The 19,324-nt window shown below is 40.2% G+C and overlaps 2 protein-coding genes across 3 annotated transcripts in view; both read right to left on the bottom strand.

Annotated features, from left to right (window-relative positions):
• LOC108938650 (regulator of G-protein signaling 3-like) overlaps nucleotides 1–9,795 on the bottom strand; it is a 74,673-nt gene extending 64,878 nt beyond the window's left edge. The window contains exons 1-7 of one of the 2 annotated variants that reach the window (XM_029259557.1): nucleotides 9,733–9,795; nucleotides 3,166–3,247; nucleotides 2,864–2,969; nucleotides 2,311–2,665; nucleotides 1,277–1,316; nucleotides 945–1,192; nucleotides 435–518 (exon numbers count right to left, since the gene is read on the bottom strand). In XM_029259557.1, coding sequence (XP_029115390.1) covers nucleotides 435–518; nucleotides 945–1,192; nucleotides 1,277–1,316; nucleotides 2,311–2,665; nucleotides 2,864–2,969; nucleotides 3,166–3,247; nucleotides 9,733–9,765 — 948 coding nt within the window. In that variant the 5' untranslated portion in view covers nucleotides 9,766–9,795. Of the gene's footprint in view, nucleotides 1–434; nucleotides 519–944; nucleotides 1,193–1,276; nucleotides 1,317–2,310; nucleotides 2,666–2,863; nucleotides 2,970–3,165; nucleotides 3,248–5,675; nucleotides 5,814–9,732 lie in introns of those variants that run through there. The other variant, XM_029259556.1, reaches the window with a different exon arrangement.
• Nucleotides 9,796–12,906: 3,111 nt separating this feature from the next.
• Nucleotides 12,907–19,324, bottom strand: part of LOC108938443 (regulator of G-protein signaling 3-like) — a 31,372-nt gene continuing 24,954 nt past the window's right edge. Inside the window, exons 6-10 of the mRNA XM_029259717.1 lie at nucleotides 16,220–16,314; nucleotides 15,698–15,766; nucleotides 15,163–15,223; nucleotides 13,069–13,159; nucleotides 12,907–12,917 (exon numbers count right to left, since the gene is read on the bottom strand). Of these exons, the coding sequence (XP_029115550.1) occupies nucleotides 12,907–12,917; nucleotides 13,069–13,159; nucleotides 15,163–15,223; nucleotides 15,698–15,766; nucleotides 16,220–16,314 (327 nt within the window). The remainder of the gene's footprint in view (nucleotides 12,918–13,068; nucleotides 13,160–15,162; nucleotides 15,224–15,697; nucleotides 15,767–16,219; nucleotides 16,315–19,324) is intronic.

Here is a 19,324-nt window from a genome sequence, read left to right as displayed (position 1 = left end):
CAGAAACTCATCTTGTTCTGTATTTATCAGTTGCACTGTGATATGGATCCTCCCAGAACAGTTTGGGTTTCATCCATGTTAACATTACAGCACTGCTATTCAACTCCTCTATGTACTCTGAGGCATATCACATTTTTTTAAAAAGCCTACACTGGTGAAAACAGACACCTGCATATGGACTTTTGCACTGAGGTCACCTTTTGGAAAAGACAAGAAATCTTTACTTCATCGTTTGCTTATGGGATTTGGTTACAGAAGAACCACCTGGTCTTTGTGCAAATTAATTTGTGTAGCTCTCTCATAAAAACCACCTGTCAGAATACTTAGAAGTATACATTAATAGAACCTTTTCTTAGGACACCAGTAAACATGGGTGAAGAAAAGCAGCAAAATAAAATAATGATATGGAGGTGGTTAAATGATGTTGCCAGTACCTTGATGGACAGGTGCCTGCTCTCATGCAGAACCAGCTCCTCCAACAACATCAGGGAGCGTGCTGGATTACACAGGTCCAGGGGCTACAGAAGCCAGTGCAAAATGCTGACAGTTGATCACAAAGTCAACAGAACTTAAGCTATCAAGAACATTATCCTACACCAATTAATCACACTCAGGCTTGGGAGGGAATAAACACTGCCCCAAAACCAACTGTTTTCAGTTCCAAACTGTTAAACTGACAAATTTCACTTAAAATAATGATAAAGGATTATCAAATTATCAATGATTTATTTTGGTGAAATGTTTTTTTTTCCTCCAAGGTCCAGATCAGGTTGTTTAGTAAAATAACAGTTACTTGCTGATGTCTTGAGAGGTTGCATGATAACTTTTACAAGCAGAGGAGTAAACATCTAAGCTTTTGCACTTTAAATCAAAGCAAATATTACAACAAACACTAAAACAAATAGATATACAAAATGCAACAAAAAGCAAAGCACACTACAGACCTGTACAAAAATGGGGAAGATGAGTATTTTAGGTGCCAGTTTCACATAGGTGCTGTAGTTTGTGTGAGCAATGTGGGACCTGACGATGGTGCAATTTTGATAGTTGGCAAAGTTCTGTTGGTAGCTCGCTGAGGGCATCTCTTCGGACACCTTGTTGCTGGCTGACCGTCGCAAGAATGTAGGTCTGCTTTCCAGCTCTCTTTCTGGCTCAAGTCCATTGGCTGGATGAGTTCGATACATCCTACCTGCTGGGAGACCCATTCCATGTCAACAGATACAGACAAGCACAAAGTCATGGCCCACAAACCTTTTAACATGTAGAAGAAGCTTACCAAGTGTGCCATGGTTGTCCTGATAAAACGGTCTGAGTATCTGAAGAAAAAAGTAACAATACTCATGTACGCGTATGCATGTCATTTTAAATGGTTGACAGTAAGGTAACAACTTCAACTTCAGCAACTTCCGATGGGGTGCAAAAAAAACGAATTCAGAAAGCACGCGGGGGGGTTTATCATCATTGCTAATCGCTCTAAAATAAATAAAAAAATAAATAAATAAATAAATAAATAAATAAATAAAGAAATAAATTGTAAGCATGTGCTGGTTATTAAAAAAGTTAAGCCTAAAGTCAGTCAGTCCAAAGACACATTAAAAACAGAAAAAATACACAAAGGGAAACATAATGTCAAGGCACAAACTGAAAAGCAAGCTGTGGGGTTTGCAGCGACTGTGAAAACCCAGTATCCACCCTGGAATTCTGCCACATGTTTTATCAACAAGAAAACTTATAAATCCATGATCTTCCACATCAATAAACACAAAAACCAATGAGCCCATTTGGCATAGTATGAATAGGAACATGCAGGAAACGGTCCAATCATTCCTCATGAGAAGGCTTTTTGCAACTATAGATGTGCTATCAAAGGTCAGACTGGCAGAGGAACAAGTGTGCAGACTCACACATTAGCCTGAATAGCAACACTGCTGACCTCTTTCTAGAGGCACAAGCAGTGATGTTAGAGCAGCACTGAGACACACTTGTCCTACAGTAAAACTGCCCTTCCCCAATCATGAGAGCATGTCACATATGGATTGTAGTACTGCTCTGGCTCTGGGGAATTGCCAGCTTGCTTTGGGTTGCACTAAAGCATCCTGAAGGTCACTGCAGGGTTCCACTCCCCTCTTCCAAAGCTCCAGCAGAGCAGAACAGAAACGTGAGCCCTAAGCTGCCCCAGCCCCCACACAGCTTCTGAGGCCAATGTAAGAAACATTCCCAGAAAAGTAAGGTCACAGTTCGTCCAAAGCATATTTTGAAACTAGAATAACGTTGTGTTACTACATCATATCACTTAAAATAGTTACACACCTGGCTTCCAGGGTTGATTGGTTCAAGAATAATGTAGTTGTCGCCAGATGATGATGTCAGATGTGTTCCCTTCAGAGTCTGTGTTCTGGATTTCTCATTAATATCTCCTTGCTGCTCGCCCCAAGGGGACCCCAGCTCACCACTGGCACCCTGTGACCCATTGACAAGGACCCGTCGGCTTTGTCTGCCAGCAGCAGACAGGGGAGTCACCGATGGTCTCTTCTCGTGTTTCTTGCTAGGGGAAAAGGTGTAACCAGTTGGCTTGTAAGATGGCCTGTGAATAAGCCCTTCAAAACCCGGCTTCACAATGGGCACCGTGCGCCACACAATCAAGGTGATCTCAGTACGGCAGTTCCTTCAGTGGAGTAAAAAGACACAGGAAATAAAATACAATCAATCAGATAATGAATACAAGATTAAAGAAAGCAAACGATGAAAATATGGAACAAAGTCATAATGCACAGCATAACAGTGGGAATACAATATGGAGTATATAGCAGATGGTAGACCAAGTCAGTAACTGCGAAAATGGAAACCAAAGTTAGCCATGTACCTGATGGTGTGAGCAAGATCCACACACTTCCAATGTTCTACCGGTTGGCCATTCAGCTGCAGCACTGTGTCAAACTGCTTCAGTCCAGCTTGATCTGCCGGGCCACCTGAGGGAACATTTGAAAAAGTTATCCTGGGCACATTTTGACTTATTGTACAATAAAGATAAGCAGTTAGTTACAGCTATTGAAGGAAAGCAAAACCTTAACATCTTCTAGCCATGATACTTAACCAATAACTAGAAAATCAACAGTCAAGTGTGTTCAAACACACAGAAACCAAGACATAAAGAGAAGATCTTACCAGGGTCCACAGCTTGAACTCTCACAGGAGAGTCCGAGCAAATAGTGAAACCATAGCCATCCTTTCCTCGCAGAATAGTCACCTGGAAGGCAAATCATTACATGAGAGGGTAAGAAAAGCTTTTCGCCTACTACAAAACTGAGTAGTGTTGGGTATGTAGTAATGCAAGTTAGCTCCTTTAATAATACCTGGACAATCACGATCTATTCCCTTCAGTGCTTTACCTTTTTCACCCATAGCAAAACAATTTTGAAACCAGTGCTTGCCACAGCCTTTTTTCCTGTTTCAGTATGACCCAGTGCCAACAGCCAAGCAGAAACAAAGTAATCCCAGCAAAACCCTTACATGCCAAAAACAATACTCCATATAGTTCAACCTGATCATATTTCTTCTGGTCCAACGAATATGTCACACTAATGTGCCAACCTGCCCTAAAGCCTCTCCACTAATGCCTGGAATATTGCCAGGTTGCATCACATACATGCTGTGAAGCAGAAAAGAAAAGAAAACCCTCTTCTCGGAAGAGTGTGACAATTAAGTACTGAGAAATTCAAACATTTTCATACATACATTTTCTGATGAGTGCTCTAAGAACGATGGTTTAGTGTTTTTAAGCCTCGTGGATTTATTAGGAATTACAATTAGTGTTTCAAGGCGAGATGACGTATGAAGACAATTACACTGTCAGTGCAAGGCTCAGCTCTGCACACAAATGGATGAAACACCGACTAAGTGCTTGAGTATGCAGAATAAGTCAAAGATGTATGGACATTCAAGCCAGTTTAAACAAATCTCACAAGACGACATCCACACTGCACACCTATTTTATGCCAAGTAAATACATCTCAAAGAAACAGAAAACAAGACAAAACACCAAAGGAGGCCACACAACACTAAAATGGGCAGTTCTCAGTTAAGATATTGTTAGCAAAATTATAACTGTGTGTTCCGTCTCCACAATTTCCCCTGTGCTAATGGCAACAACTCTCGTGATCACTGTTCTCTTCATTAGTATTTCCTTAACTTACAGGATAAACACACCAAAAATATATACAAATATAACAGCATTTTCCATAAACCTTCATTGTTTTAAGAATTCCACATCCACCGATCCATCAATTATCAATAACCACTTCTCCAACACAGGGTGACTATGACAATTTTTTTTTTTTTTAAATCTTCATGCATTTTGCACATTTTTACAGAAATAATCAACAGGTTATATAATTACTCAAAACAGCAAAAATTAACTACACTGTGCAATATAGTCATTGATTTACAAACTTTAGGAAAGAAAAGTAATCATGGTTACGAGTCCAAGTTCTAGTACTATAAACATATTAACTTAGATAAAATTAAAGTATTAAATTCAGTCTCACCACATCAGATGATGTTCACCTGCAGTCCTAGCATTATCAATTTTTCCACCTATTCTTCAGCATTTCCACAGTTGTTGAGGTTTCAGTGTTCATATACCTGCAGTTTATTAATTTAATCCCAATTTATTTTACTAAGACAATAGAGTATGTCAGAAAATCATTGATAAAGCTGGTTACAAAAAGCAAATTTTGAATAATCCTGTAGAGAAAAAAATTGCATCAGCTAACCTGCCATGCATGAATAATGATGATTATATACTTAATAACCAAATAATTTTTTGATTAACTTAAAATCTAGATGCTTGTGAAGTACTAAAGCTGTAGATAGGCATCAGTGAAATCGGGTATCCTGTTTCTAATGAAGACCCTTATGAGGATCTGACATTTATTCCATCTGAATGTCCCAGGCTCCTTAGTTAACTTTTTGCTATTTTTTTTCAAGAATTTATGAAGGGGAAAAGGAACTGTTTGAGTGGAATGTGGCATAACATCATAACAGAACTACAATTTAAAGCAAAGCAATCTGGAATAATAACTCACTACTCACTCACAACTTCAAAATATCAAAATTTACGCATCCTAAGCACTGTCAAGGTGATCCAGCATATACCGGTAGAACAGGATGCTCGGCTAAGCACCCCAGACGAGAACAAGATCCACTGTAGGGTAGCCACACAGATGCAACATGCCCATGGAACATTTAAACTCTACACAGACTGAATGGTGATTAAACCTACACCCGATTGCACAGTCTGGACACAGTAAGGCACCCAGGATAGCCGGTGAACCACCATCCCATCCCTCAGATTATACATTTTTGACCTGCGTCCTTTCTTCCATCCATGTTTCAGGGCTTAAACACCTAAATTGTCAGGAGGATGTAAATACTGCTAAATATTTTTTAGTGCTGTACATAGTATCCCTCAAATTATCCCTCAACAAAAGCAACCTACTAAGAACAGACTGAATTATAGCTTTAACATAACAAGAAAAAAGATGCATGAATGATCATTTTAAACTGAACCAAAAGCAAAAAATATGTACAACTCTGAAGGTTCAACCCCATGAACCGATAAAAGAATCATCTCAGCATTACTCCATTAAGGAATCGATGGAGTTTGCATGACAGACCTGAGGCAGCTTGCGCTGGATGCAGACCCTGCACAGCCCATGGATCGTATGCATGGCCCCACTCCTAGGCATGTGCAAGTGTGGCATGTAGATGCTCAGGTGCTTAGCATGTGGCGAGTCCACACAGCCAAGAAGCTTGTGTTCCCAGGACACCCAGGGTTTAGTCTGCTTCGCTCAGCTCTGAGTGCACTAGACTTGGCATGCCCACTCATGGGAACGCAACACAGAAGAATGACAGGAAGCGACCTTTCACCTTCCCAACCCCTGGCTGGTCTGTGTGCCTGTATTTGATAAGCCAGCAGGCTTCCTGGCAGCCCTGCGCAAAAGTGGGAGAGAAATTGCCTCTCTACTAGATTTACATCCCCCGATTCTATGATTCCCATAAACACACTCATTTACTTACAGTTCACATCGAGACAAGATCTGACTCAAGCCCCCAACAATAAAACGCAGACTCACTGATAGCAATTTATATATTTGGTTTCCTTTCATTATTTCTTATTCATAAAATCCTCCCTCCAGAAGATTTGCATATCTGGTACTGTACTAGTCCCATTACTCTCATTATACCAACTTGAAATTTATTTCTTTTTCTTCCTCAGTAACAATGTAAAGTATTAAAAGAAATCACAAGAAACAAATCAAACAGAAGTTAATAATGAAGCCAAACAGTGCTTGTAACTCTCAAAGACTGGAATGTGTTATAATGAATCTGCTCAGTAACAAGATACACTCAATGGCAATGGAAAGGAAAGCGGGAATGAAAGAGGACCACAGAAATGGCACAGTGGCACTTCCACAATAACTGCTTCACAATGACAGAGGGGGCTATTAAACCCTTCCGATTTGTACAGCTGAATTCTACAGGGTCTTGTACTTTTTTATGTAGAAATGGAGGGCTGCCTGCAATTCAAACAAGTGAGTAATGCCTTTTATTTTCTACAAAGTATTATAACTGCAAGCGTCTCTCTCAGACAGCTGAATAGGGAGGCATCAAAGAAGGCTTCCACTCCACTTGGCTCAGTAATCAAGTGTAGGGGATAAGTGTAAACCTCAGTGAACTCTGGACAGGGAAAAAGAACACTTTCAAAAGAAGGAGCGATAACACCACACACTGATAGTCTTTCATAATTATTCCTGAAATTACCAGCGGGTACTCAGTCTTGTCTTTAAAAAGTACATTTACATTTATTCATTTACCAGACGCTTCTCTCCAAAGTGAGGTACATCTCAGAGAAACACAATTTATGCATTACATTAGGATAAAGACATAGTTGCAGATGTGTGATTCTTAAAAAAAAAACTTAGTTTGTCTCTTTGCACTAAATGCACCAATTGTCACGTCCACACCTGCATCACACTCGACAACACCAGACACCGTTCAAGCACCAGACACCAATCAGTACATGCACCCTTAAAAGACCCTCCTCAGCTCCCGTACAATCGCGGAATCTCGCTGAGACAACCGTCCCTCCTGCACTATGTCTAGGTCTTCCTTGTTCCTTGCTTCCTGTTTCTGTTTCCCGGCTTTCGTCCCTTTGCTTCGTCCCCTGACCTCGTCCTTGGATCCTTGCTCTCACCCTGACCACCGATCAACTGACTCTTCGCCCCTCCTCGACAACAAGAACTTGCCTGATCCCTTGGTTCCTGACGACCAATCCTGCACTTGGGCCAGCCGCCCCCGCGTCCTCAGCTCCACATGACCCCATTCTTCATCACACGAGTAGCTGCATAAAACTCAGACGTGGTACACACGCTCCCTGTGGTTCTTACCAATGTCGTTTTCTGTGAAACCTTAAGACAATGTATGTATTATACTGCTATCGATGCATTAATCATGTTACACCGCAATCAGAATTGTACAATGCTACCTAATACAGAAGCGATACAAAGGGCAAGTGCCACTGAGGCAGAGGTGAAAATTTTCACGGTAGGATATGGAACAGAGGTGTTGTACTGTTGTCTTCTTCCTCTTGTGTTTTTGATCCATTAGAGAACGCCCATGCAAAAATTAGGAAGACAGGCAAACTCCACACAGAGTAGGATTTGAACCCAGATCATAGTCCAAGAGCTTTTTACCTCTACAGAGCAATATTAACATCTATAAAGTCAAAACTCCTACAGACAGAGCCTCAAATAAACTGTTAAAACAGTTCATAAATATACAAGTTCCTAGTTCCATTGCTTAACATTGAAACGTAACAACCTTAATTCTTGCAACATATTAACAATCCAGAAGGTAAGAACAGCAAACATCAAATGATCAAAACCAGATTTTATACATCTTATACTACACGATGACTGAAAATAAACTAAGCATATACTACTGTACATACATGTAAAGGCTCACCCAGCTTAGCACCCTTAACTATTTTCCCCAATAACCGAGTATTAAACATAAAAAGCACTGAAAACACATGGTGTTTAACCAGTTTTTCTTACATGAATTTGTACAAAAGCTGATCAAGGATTACAGAACATAAGTTGATAAACACAAACTCATTTGTCTAAAAAAACTACTAGGAAGGTGATTAGGAATCGGTGATATTCTGGTAAAGTTTTATGCAGCTGCTTGTGTGATGAACGTTGGTGCATATGGTGAAGGAAACAAATTAACTGTACTTAAGAATCACATATCTGCAGCTATGCCTCTTTCTCCTAATGTAATGCACACATTGTATTTTCTATGAGATGTACGTCGCTTTGGAGAAAACGCACACACACTGTCTGAAACCGCTTGTCCCAAGGTAAACCGGAGCCTAACCTGGCAACACAGGGTGTAAGGCTGGCGAGGGAGGGGAAACACCTAGGACTGGATGCCGGTCCGTCACAAGGCACCCCAAGTGGGACTCAAATCCCAGACCCACCAGAGAGCAGGACCCAACCAAGTCCATTGCACCACAGCACCCTACTTAAGAGAAAAGCATCTGATAAATGAATAAATGTACACGTAATGTAAATGTAGTGTGATTCAAGTTACAAAAAAAGTGCTCCAGGGAAGGTGGTGTGGGTGGCAGCCGTATAAAGAAGGGTATTACCCCGGAACAGAGGCTGGATGGGACCAAGGATTTTGAACAGAATATAAAGGGAGAATGTTACAAGACAGCTGCAAAAAACAAGATGCTACTAGAAACAATGTTAATGTTAAATGTTTTGTTGCAGGTTATGTACTGCATTCTATTTTGACTCGGTGTTCAGCGATTTAACTTTAAAGAATATGTTATCTTTTCCTTTGCTGTGAGCTCTCTAACCATATTGCACAATTTTGGAATACTTGCACTGTACGTTGTAATGACTACAATAAGGAAAAAAAAAACCGTTTGTATCCTATGCACTTCCTACTTCCACAGCTGGAGAGTGTTATAACAAAAACTTTCTCCATAAATGGGCCAATGGCTAGTGAAATGGACTGGGTGTAATAGAGAAAAAAAAACACTATTCATTATTTCCACTGCAGCAGAGAGCCCCAGATGACAATAATATTTCCAGGTGGGAATGAAGGACAACAGACAATCATGGCAAGTTGTTCAATAAGCTATCAGTACTAGCTGAACAGCAGCACTCATGGAACTATCATAGCACTTGAAAGGAAAGGGAATAAATCTGAAAAATTATACACACCCTGCAGTCAAACTTCCAATTGCTACTACATTGGCTTTCACCACTCCCTACCTTTCTCTCTCATGACTTCAACTTAAAAATTCAGGGCCAGCCAGAAGGAAGGGGTCAACAAAGGAAAGCATCTTTAATCTGTTTGGAAAAACCCCAATTGACAGTACCTGCTCAAGCCTCGGTATGGCTACATGTATAGAATATCAGCTCATTTGAGACTTGCCTGGAGCATGAAGCAGTGAGTACAGCCAACACCTGTGAGCAACTTCTATTAAGAAGATTTGATTTTCAAACTTACAAATACCACAAAAGAATTATCGAAATACGCCAGAGCAGAAAAATCAAGTCTTACCCTGAGGCTGCATTTGAATGAAGGCACCACCAGTGAGACAACCAGCTCACACAGTTTTCAGTGCAGAATGACACAGAGAAGACTGTTACTCACTGTTAAATGCTGCATGTCCTCATGGTTTTTCATCTGTGGGGCAGCACCATGGCTCAATAAAGCAGCGTCTGAAAAACAGCCAAAACCATCACACACCAGACCATTCCACTTCAAATACATTTCTTTGTTCGAAACAGGTCCAGTCAATTATCAGTCAAAAAATTACAAGCAAAAGTGTCCCTCAATAAAAAGAAAAAAATTATTAATATAAAAATGAGACAAGAGCAGTCTTCCCCTTATCAACATAATTGTTTTTTCGGACAGATTTTTCAAGGAACAAGGCACCCAGGACAATGCTTTGAAGAGCTCAGAACACAGGTCAAGAGAAGAGTGCGGAAATGTCTTCTCAGAGTCCATTATTGCCCCATCCACAGGCTTTGGAAAGGTTACCATAGAGACCACTATTCTCCCAGGCAACTACATCTTTTTAAACATTCCTCTTAAAGGCCCTGTTCAACTAAGACACAATACTGCTGGCTTTTCCCTTAAATTCTACACAGTGCCATGTCAGGAAAACCTTCCTTGTTCCTCCTCCTCCAATTTAACATCTGATGAAATCGGATCTTTCTGTTGCCCCACAACAGTACATCTGCAGTTCCTTAATCCACGTGCATTGCAAACACAAAAAACATGACCATTCCCGTTTTTACGGTGAAATGACCTACACTTACTGAAATTCTCACACATACTCAGTTTCTTTTACGCTGAAATGACCTACACTTACTGAAATTCTCACACATACTCAGTTTCTCTAACTTCCTATGGTTCCACAGTGCTGATAGTGATTAATGGAGTTCTATATTTGAAATTGAGAAAAAACCAAAACCAAACCACGCACTAAAAAGAACAGTAATTGAGTATTTTACAGTGAAATTATAAAACAGTTAAAATGCTTAATAAATAGAAGAACTCTGCATATGCTTATGTAGACAATATGTTGGCTAAAGAAATGTAACACTGCTAAAGCTCAATACTGTTCATAATTTCTCACTTTTCTCTGGGACACTTGATTCTTGCAAATAAAGCTGATGGGAAATCTAGAAAAGGGTCACTGCAACAAATGGATTTTTAGACTAGTCAGTATTTTAAACTGGGTTCAAAACTAATTTTTATTTCCAATCCTTAAAATAAATTTTTGGCTATAAATTCAAAGAATTCCATTCCTGGTTGCAAAGTGCGCCAGTGTTCACTGTAATGTGTATTATTCTCTCCTATCGATCTGTCCTCTCACCTGATATTTACCAGATCAGACCACAAAAGTATAAATGTCTGTGGTAAAAAATATTCTAGGACTAGGCTGATCTAGAGTATTACACAGAAGCTGTCATACTATCTTACTCAAAACATCCATCCATCCAATTTCAATAACCACTTATCCTGAACAAGGTCACAGTGATCCAGAGCCAGTCTTAGAATCAACAGGCACAAGACTGAGGATGGGTGTACCACTCCATTGGAAGGTAGAGACACATACTTGAGAAACTTAGCATCACCAGTTCACTTAAACTGCATGTCTTTGGACTGTGGGAGGAAACCCATGCAGACACAGCGAGACATGTATATTCTACAGAGGCTGAGTGGAGATTAAACCCACATTCTCTCGCACCAAACCCAAATGCTGTGAGGCAACACAACTACTCTGTGGACCACCACTCTGCCCTGCTCAAAACATGTTCTATCAGTTCCATCAACACTTTACCTCCCTTTGTAAGGTACACCATAAAAAAAAAATCATCAGCAGCAGCAAAGAAAATTGTCTTAAATTAAACTCTGATCTAAGAGAATGTGAACTAATGACTTCCCTAAAGGGTACATGATAAGCACTTGATTAAATGAGGCATGCCAGAGCAATCACTACTTCCTATGCGCAATGGGAGTCATGCTGACACAGCAGCCCTTTCACACTTCTAGGTAGAAATTCTCACCTCATCATAAGGTCATAACCTGGTCTACATAGTACCACCATAAGTGTGAACCACTGCTGACCCATGGAAAGCAGCAGTAACCAGCTTGTTCTGTTATTCTCTTTGGTCTTTCGATAAAATTTCAGAATCCAGAATCATACCAACAATGCTGGTTGTTTCAGCATTTCAGGTAATTGGAATCACCAATATCTATAATGCTAAATTATACAAGACATTAATTCATCTATACTTCAGAAATACTGACACTGCACTGTGAAAAAATTTTCAAGGAAAGAGAATTTATGCAATTCATTTGCAGTGCACTAACCAACCTCTGAAACTATCTACTGTAAACCTCCACTTCATAAAAGCCTAAAGCAATTGCACAGTTTAACAGGCTAGGTCCCCATCAACATGTTTAACAGATTGAAAATAAAACTACCAGTACTACTAATCAAGCTTTTCTCTTTCTCAAAATCAATTTTTTGTTCTGACCTCCTGAAGTCCTTCCTTCCAATGGTGAACGAGACAATACTTATTCATTTGAAGAGCTGCATATTTTGTACAATATGCATGTATAACTGAGGGGGTGCAGTGGCGCAATGGCGCAGTGGGTTGGACCACAATCCTGCTCTCCGGTGGGTCTAGGGTTCGAGTCCCGCTTGGGATGCCTTGCGGCGGACTGGCGTCCCGTCCTGGGTGTGTCCCTTTCCCCCTCCGGCCTTACGCCCTGTGTTGCCGGGTAGGCTCCGGTTCCCCGCGACCCCGTATAGGACAAGCGGTTCTGAAAATGTGTGTGTGTGTGTGTGTGTGTGCATGTATAACCATTATTATTATTAACCCCATTTTTATCAATGTATGACTTTTACTTGGTAAACACACAGTAAATAAAAACGTGACCAGACAATGCAAATCTGTAGCTGTTATAAAAGATGTGATGCCGTATCGGTGTCGACTTTGAGTGGCATGACAACAATAATTTTGGTTATTCCATCACCTCCAGTATACTTTTGATCCCGGAAGTGTCTCCTTTCGCAATTTTCTGGCACAATTTAAGTACAAACCATTAAATACAAACATAAATAAATCCACTAATGGTAATCTTACAAAATAGGAATCATAGACTGAGATTGAAAAAAAATCACGTTATAATATGCATTATCGAAGAGATTAGGCTGCCAACATCAATATAAATGAATATTAAGCAGCAAAGCTGCACCCGTGAAAAATGTAAGGGACAAACCACAATTATACATCAATCTAAAAATGCTTACTTTTTTCCTTAATGACACATAGGATAACAGCAGGCTACAGTATTGGTACAATCATTAATGTATGCTTTGTCCTCCCCCTCTCATTAAACACCACCATCCCTAAATAAGCCAAGTAACATTGCTCTGAGTGCAGAGACACCTGAGCAATAATGACTCACCAGAGGTAGGTTTCAGACGCCGTGAAGCCACTTTCAGGTGCTTGGTTTTACCCAGTTCTTCCCCTAGTAAGTAGTACCAACCACTGATCTCCTGAAATATTCAGGTCAGGAAAAACACACTCAAAACTGACTCTGAGTGGCATGATGTAGAAAAAAAGGCAAGCAATTTGTTTTTCTGTGTGAGAGCATTTATGTGGCAGGTGGCAGATAATGACAGCAGAGCATCTTATAGTCCCTTTTCAGTATCACTCCTATTGTATGTATGTATTCTTGAACAGAGCTGTCACCGGTAGCAACCCCCTCCCCTCCCCCTAACCCTGCAACAGCGTCGGCTCCAGCCCAAGCTCCATACAACCCCAGCCCTCGACTGCACCCTACAACGGCCAATTCCCCATCCACAACCTCAGGAGCCAGATGGCTGTCCATTACATGCAGCCATGAAGTCAAGCCTACGTGTGGCTCAAAGGTTGATAAGGTCTCTACGCCCAGAGACAAAGTGCCCTCTGACAAGTACATAATCAAAACCCTCCCCAATCTGAGCAAAATATTAGCTAGAAAATGCACTGGCTTTATTTCTTCATTATATCAATTATATAAATTACTGTAACTTCACACTGGTGCAAAGGGCAAATTTTCTGCACATATTATGCTCTTTTGTGTTAAATTTTATGGATAATTTTATGGATTTGAAAAAATACTAAAACACAACACTACACATTCCCAATTAAACAGTTTACATTACTTGTAAGTGTTATCTTTGGCAAATTATGTCTGTACTGTTCTATCAACATGCCTTGAAATCATTTCCCAAATAACTTAAGCCAGGTATAAAGGTATAAAGATTATAAACTAAAACTAAATGCATCACTTTGTTTAAAACACGTATACAGGCACGAAGTGAATAAGTGATCTTAAGTGATAAATAAATAAATGATTTATAACATTTTCTGGTTACATATTTAATCCAGCTGTCAATTTATGCTAATTTTTAATTTTCCAGAAAATATCTTATTCAAGATAAACTGAACAAAGCCCTGATACATCTGCAAGCAGCAATTAAAATGATGAAAAGAACACTGCAACAGCTAATGACTCAGCAAGCAACCCACTGACCTAAAAGCCCCTGTATACGAAAGTTCCTTGGGTTTCAATCAAATTTGCAGATAGAAAATTACTGGCTATGTTTATGTGCTAATAAATTCAAATATACAAAGCTAATGAAGGACATAGAGTAAAGAAAAAATGGTTAAAATACAAATATAACCACAGTGAACTGCTTAGTTGACTTCTTATTATATACTTTACCTTAAAAGCCTGTTATAGAATATATTTTTCTGTAAAATGTACAATTTATAGTAAAAAGATCCCTTGGAAAAAGAACCAAGACAATGAACTCATACAAACAAATTTTCTGTCAATCAGCTGGATTTTTTGTGAGGTACAACACCCTGCTCTGCCCAGAGATGTAGTCACCACACCTAGTATTGTTGGTGAAAGAATAAACACAGGGAGCAGCTCATTCTCAAACGTCAGTGCTTCCTGTGTATGACGCTGCCATTAAAACATTACTACACCAAAATACATACGACTAATCAGTCATTATCATAACTCCTCAAATAAATACATTCCATTAACTTTCTAAGCTTAATGTGTTTTAGTAAGATTTTAAAATCATAGTATGCCTTTTGTTCAAGTAAATTAATTACTGATACCAAAATTAAATGTTACATTTAAACACAATAAAGTCTATATATGAGCAATGGAGTAATAATACGTAAAAAGCTATGAAGAGAGGCAAAATAAAAAACAGCATAAACTCACCAAAACAATATCAGAAATTTTCCTTTGAAGTATGTTGAAAATGTTTACTGAAGACCAATATGTTCCCAGGCACCATGTCTAGCCCATTAGTACACCGTCCACATTCACATAGAATGTGATTACAAAAATCAGTCCCATGAGTATAATTGGACTCAACAGCACATAGCAGACCCCTAAGCATGTGTACAGCTGTGTGTGCTTTGGCACATATGCATACATATTGAGGCTTGTCTGCAGGGTGGAGAATTCCTCCTACCCAGTTCCAACACTCACCTTGGTCAAAGTGATAAGAGAGTGTATGCCGAAACTCATGCAGCCCAAGAACTCACTCCTCCTAAAGAAACAGACAGAAAAAGTTGAGACTTTGTTCTGAGGGCAAGTCTTCTGTTTTGCTACATTTTCCTAGCGAACAACTGCCAACAAGGTAGTCCATGGAGTGGAAGACACCAAAGATTTCTGCAACTAAACTATGAATAATCCCACATAAAAAAATAAACAGAATAGGACTAAGACCAAAATATTCCGCCATTGTCCAGTAAATAACCATTTGAAGTTAGACAAAGTTTGCTTCTTTTTACATAGAGGAAGTGAAGAAGTCAAACTTTCAGCAACATGTTTTCCCAACCTACTAATGCATTTTTTTTACAATATCAACTGGATAATTTCAGTAATTTTGAAAAATATGTACTGACAAATCATTTAGTTCCCTTATTAACCAAATATGACTTCAGAAACTGTAAAAATGTTTTAAAATGTTTCCATGTCTAATAAATTGTTTAAGTTCAAGTTAAATTACAAGTGAACATACCTTGAAGTTCGATTGTGATTCCAAACAGTAACCAAGAGCCTCCTGTCATGATGGTCAGGCCCAGCTTGGCTGAAAAAAGAGAAAAACATCTTCTATGTCACCACCAACAGCAGAATCCACAATTCTAACTGCAGGTATGTGTAGAAAATCAAGGGACTGAATCAGGAAGAGAACAAAGAAATTCTCCCTCCTGTGTCCCAGAGCAGCAGAGCATGAAAACTCAGGCCACATATTATCACTGTTGTCCGCTTGCTTAGGAATCACTGTTGCCTAGAGCAAGCTTACAGTACTGTACAACTACTCTACTATTTGTCCAGGTATTGAGAGGGATGTTTACTGAATAAGTCAGGTTAAGTGCCTAGCTGAACAGTAGAGCAGGATTTCTCCACCTCCTGAGATTTCAAATGATAACCACCTGATTGTAAGTCCAAGTCCAAATATGATATCAGGAAAAGGAAATAAAACAACTTGATTCACTCCTAAAGTGGTAACAAGTACAGAAACTAAATAAGAAGGACTTACAATACAAAGGTTTTGTGAAAAACTGGATTCTTGCAGTCAGGAACCATTTTTGTTTTTTGACGATTACTGGGGCCACTGTCAGGTACAATCACCATCTGATAAAAACAAAGAATTGAATGCAACATCTTAGACAAAATGCAAAAAAAACTACCATCAGGACTGTACAATGAATAAGGCAAAGAAAAAACCCCTATGGGTACAAGGTGAGCAAGGCAATCACAAAACCTACATTGTAAAGGCTAATAAAAGAGATATGAGATTGTGATCTGATCGGGGTTGGAGATACCCAGAATTTGACGGAAACAGCGTTGATGAAAAACGTTCAGTTTGTGGACTATCCTTTTCGTAATCTTCCAGGTTTCACTGGCATAGATGGCTGTTGGGATCGTGATGCCGTTGTAGTCTGATTTTGATGTTTGTATTAATGGGGAAAGAGAAAAAATCCACCGCATCCGCTGAAATACTGATGATTCTTTCCCAATCTGACACTGGACATCACGTTCAGTTTTGCCATCATTTGTGAAATGCTGCCAAGATAAGTGAATTCATCCATTTCCTGAACTAACTGCTGTGCAATGGTGATTACTGGTTATGTTAATGATCTATTTTTGACCGTCAATTTATCTTCAGGGGGGCGCGGTGGTGTAGCAGGTTTTGCCAGGTCCTGCTCTCTAGTGGGTCTGGGGTTTATAGTCCTGCTTGGGTGCCTTGCGACGGACTGGTGTCCTGTCCTGGGTGTGTCCCCTCCCTCTCCAGCCTTATGCCGTGTTTCCGGGTTAGGCTCCGGCTTGCCGCGACCCTGCTTGGGACAAGTGGCTTCAGCCAGTGTGTGTGTGTGTGTTTATTTTTATTGCTTTGGTCTCGTCAGTGTTGATTCGCAGACCGATTTTTCCTGCCTCACACTCAAGATGCATGGTTGTGCATTGTAAGCTTGGTTTTGACTATGTTAGTAAATCCACATCATTTGTGAAATCCAGATCCATTAGCTGAGTTTGGTTTGTCCGTGGAATGCCTGCACGTGCACCCATTTCCACTTTCTTCATCACAAAATCCATGGCTAATAGGAATAGGAAGGGTAAGAGGATACAACCTTGTCGCACCACAGTCTTAATACTGAAATAGTCTGATACCACTGTCTGTCTTAATGCAGCAGCTTGAGTTTGCATAAAGATCTTTAAAGATATTCATATAGCGTTGCGAGATGCCATAAGAAGCCACGATCTTCCAGAGTGAGTCTCTGTGGATGCTATCAAAAGCCTTTCTGAAGTCAATGAAATTTATGAGTATCAGCGATTACAACTCGATGCATTGCTCGATGATGGTCCGCAGCATAAAGATCTGATCAGTACATGACCAATCCCCTTAAAATCCTGCATGTTCTTCTCACAATAGGGAGTCAACCATGCCCCATAGACCCTGAAGCAGGACCAAGCAAATTACCTTGCCTGGAACTGAGAGCAGTGTGAAATCTCTCCAATTATTGTGGTCCATGAGATTGCCTCTCTTTGGGAGTTTGATAAGCACATCTTTTTTCCAGTCAGCCGACACTTGCTCTGTCTGCCAACAGTTGTTGAACAGTGCTGTCAGTCTTTTCCACTTGTTGTGGCACCCATGTTTCAACAGTTCTGGTGCAATCTGGTCGACACCAGGGGCTTTGTTGTTCTTTAAGGCTTTCACTGCCCTTATTGTCTCAGCAACTTTAACGGTGCCCATTGAACTTTTATATCATGAACCCTATACTACCAGTAGCGTTGACGTCTAATGGTATTATAGGGGTCACGATATCAAAGTTGTACGTTGCTGTAGGTGCTGGTTGGTTTAGGGTTTCTCTGAAGTGTTCGACCCACCACTCATCTTGCTCTTCTTTATCAAGGAGGATCAGCCCATTTTTGTCCTTGATTGGAACATTTGAGTTGTTTCGTGACCCTGTTAGATCATGGGCAATGCAGTAGAGAGTCTTAGTGTCAATTCTGTTGACTGACCCCCTTGCGCTCCAGCCAGTCCTTCTTGTCTACCCAACAGCTTCGTTTGACCTCTCTGTCTAGTGTCCAGTATTTGGCCTCAGCTTCTTCCTTCTTGCCTGGCCTTACTTGATCTCATTGGGCTCTTACCTTATTCCTTCCATCAATCAATTTCCATGTTTGGTCTTGTATCCATTGCTCTTTTCAAGTACCTCGTCTCCGTCCAGTTGTTACTCCTGCACTTTCTATGACTGTGCTTGCAAAAAATAACCATTGACCCTCAACATTCAAATCACTTTGCAGCAGATCAAACCGATTCCTCAATTCTAGCTGAGACTGTTGAACAATGGAAGGGTCTCTCAATTTTTCAATGGCTATTGGCCGTACTCACTTTTGTTCTTGCTTCTTCTGTAACCGCAGTCTGTTCAATGATTGTAGAAGATAGTGGTCTAAGCCAACGTTTGGCCCTTGGAACGTTCTTGGGTCTAGCAAGGCTGAACACCATCGCTTGCTAATGCAGATGTAATCAATCTAATTTGTGGGGGTGCCATCAGCTGAACAGCACGTCTTCTTTTGGATAGTTCTGTGAGGGAAATAAGTAAAGCTAGTAGTCGTTCAGCATTTTTATTTGTCTGCACTGCTGTTCCGTGTGGTCTGATCACACGTTCTAAACCATCTCGGTTTCTATCTATTTGGGCATTGAAGTGACCGATGATTAACTTGGTGTCATGACTGGGGATCTCATGTAGAGTATCGTGTAATAAGTTGTAGAATATGTCTTTTTCCATGTCTTCTGCATCTTCGACTGGCGCATAGACCTGAACGATGGTGGTTTTTGCATGCTGTGTTTGGAAACATGCTGTGATAATACAGTCACTCACTGGCTTTCAGCCGACCAAAGCTCACACCACTGCACTTTCCAAGATCAAAGTAATGCCATGCACATGGTGCTGATCATGTCCTGCATAGAGGATTGTCTTCTTTTCACTGACTAAGCGTCCATTCCCCGTCTACCACATTTCACTACCACCCCGTAAGTTGAGCCGATAACCACTGAATTCTCGCAAGAGCTGTGTTCGTTTGCCACACTGGTAAAGCATTAGTATATTACAAGTTCCAATTTTACTAACAGTTTTTGCATCGA

This window comes from Scleropages formosus, chromosome 17 (genome assembly GCF_900964775.1).
Source record: "Scleropages formosus chromosome 17, fSclFor1.1, whole genome shotgun sequence".
NCBI classification, from domain to species: Eukaryota; Metazoa; Chordata; class Actinopteri; order Osteoglossiformes; family Osteoglossidae; genus Scleropages; species Scleropages formosus.
This window is presented reverse-complemented; position numbering and strand designations above follow the sequence as displayed.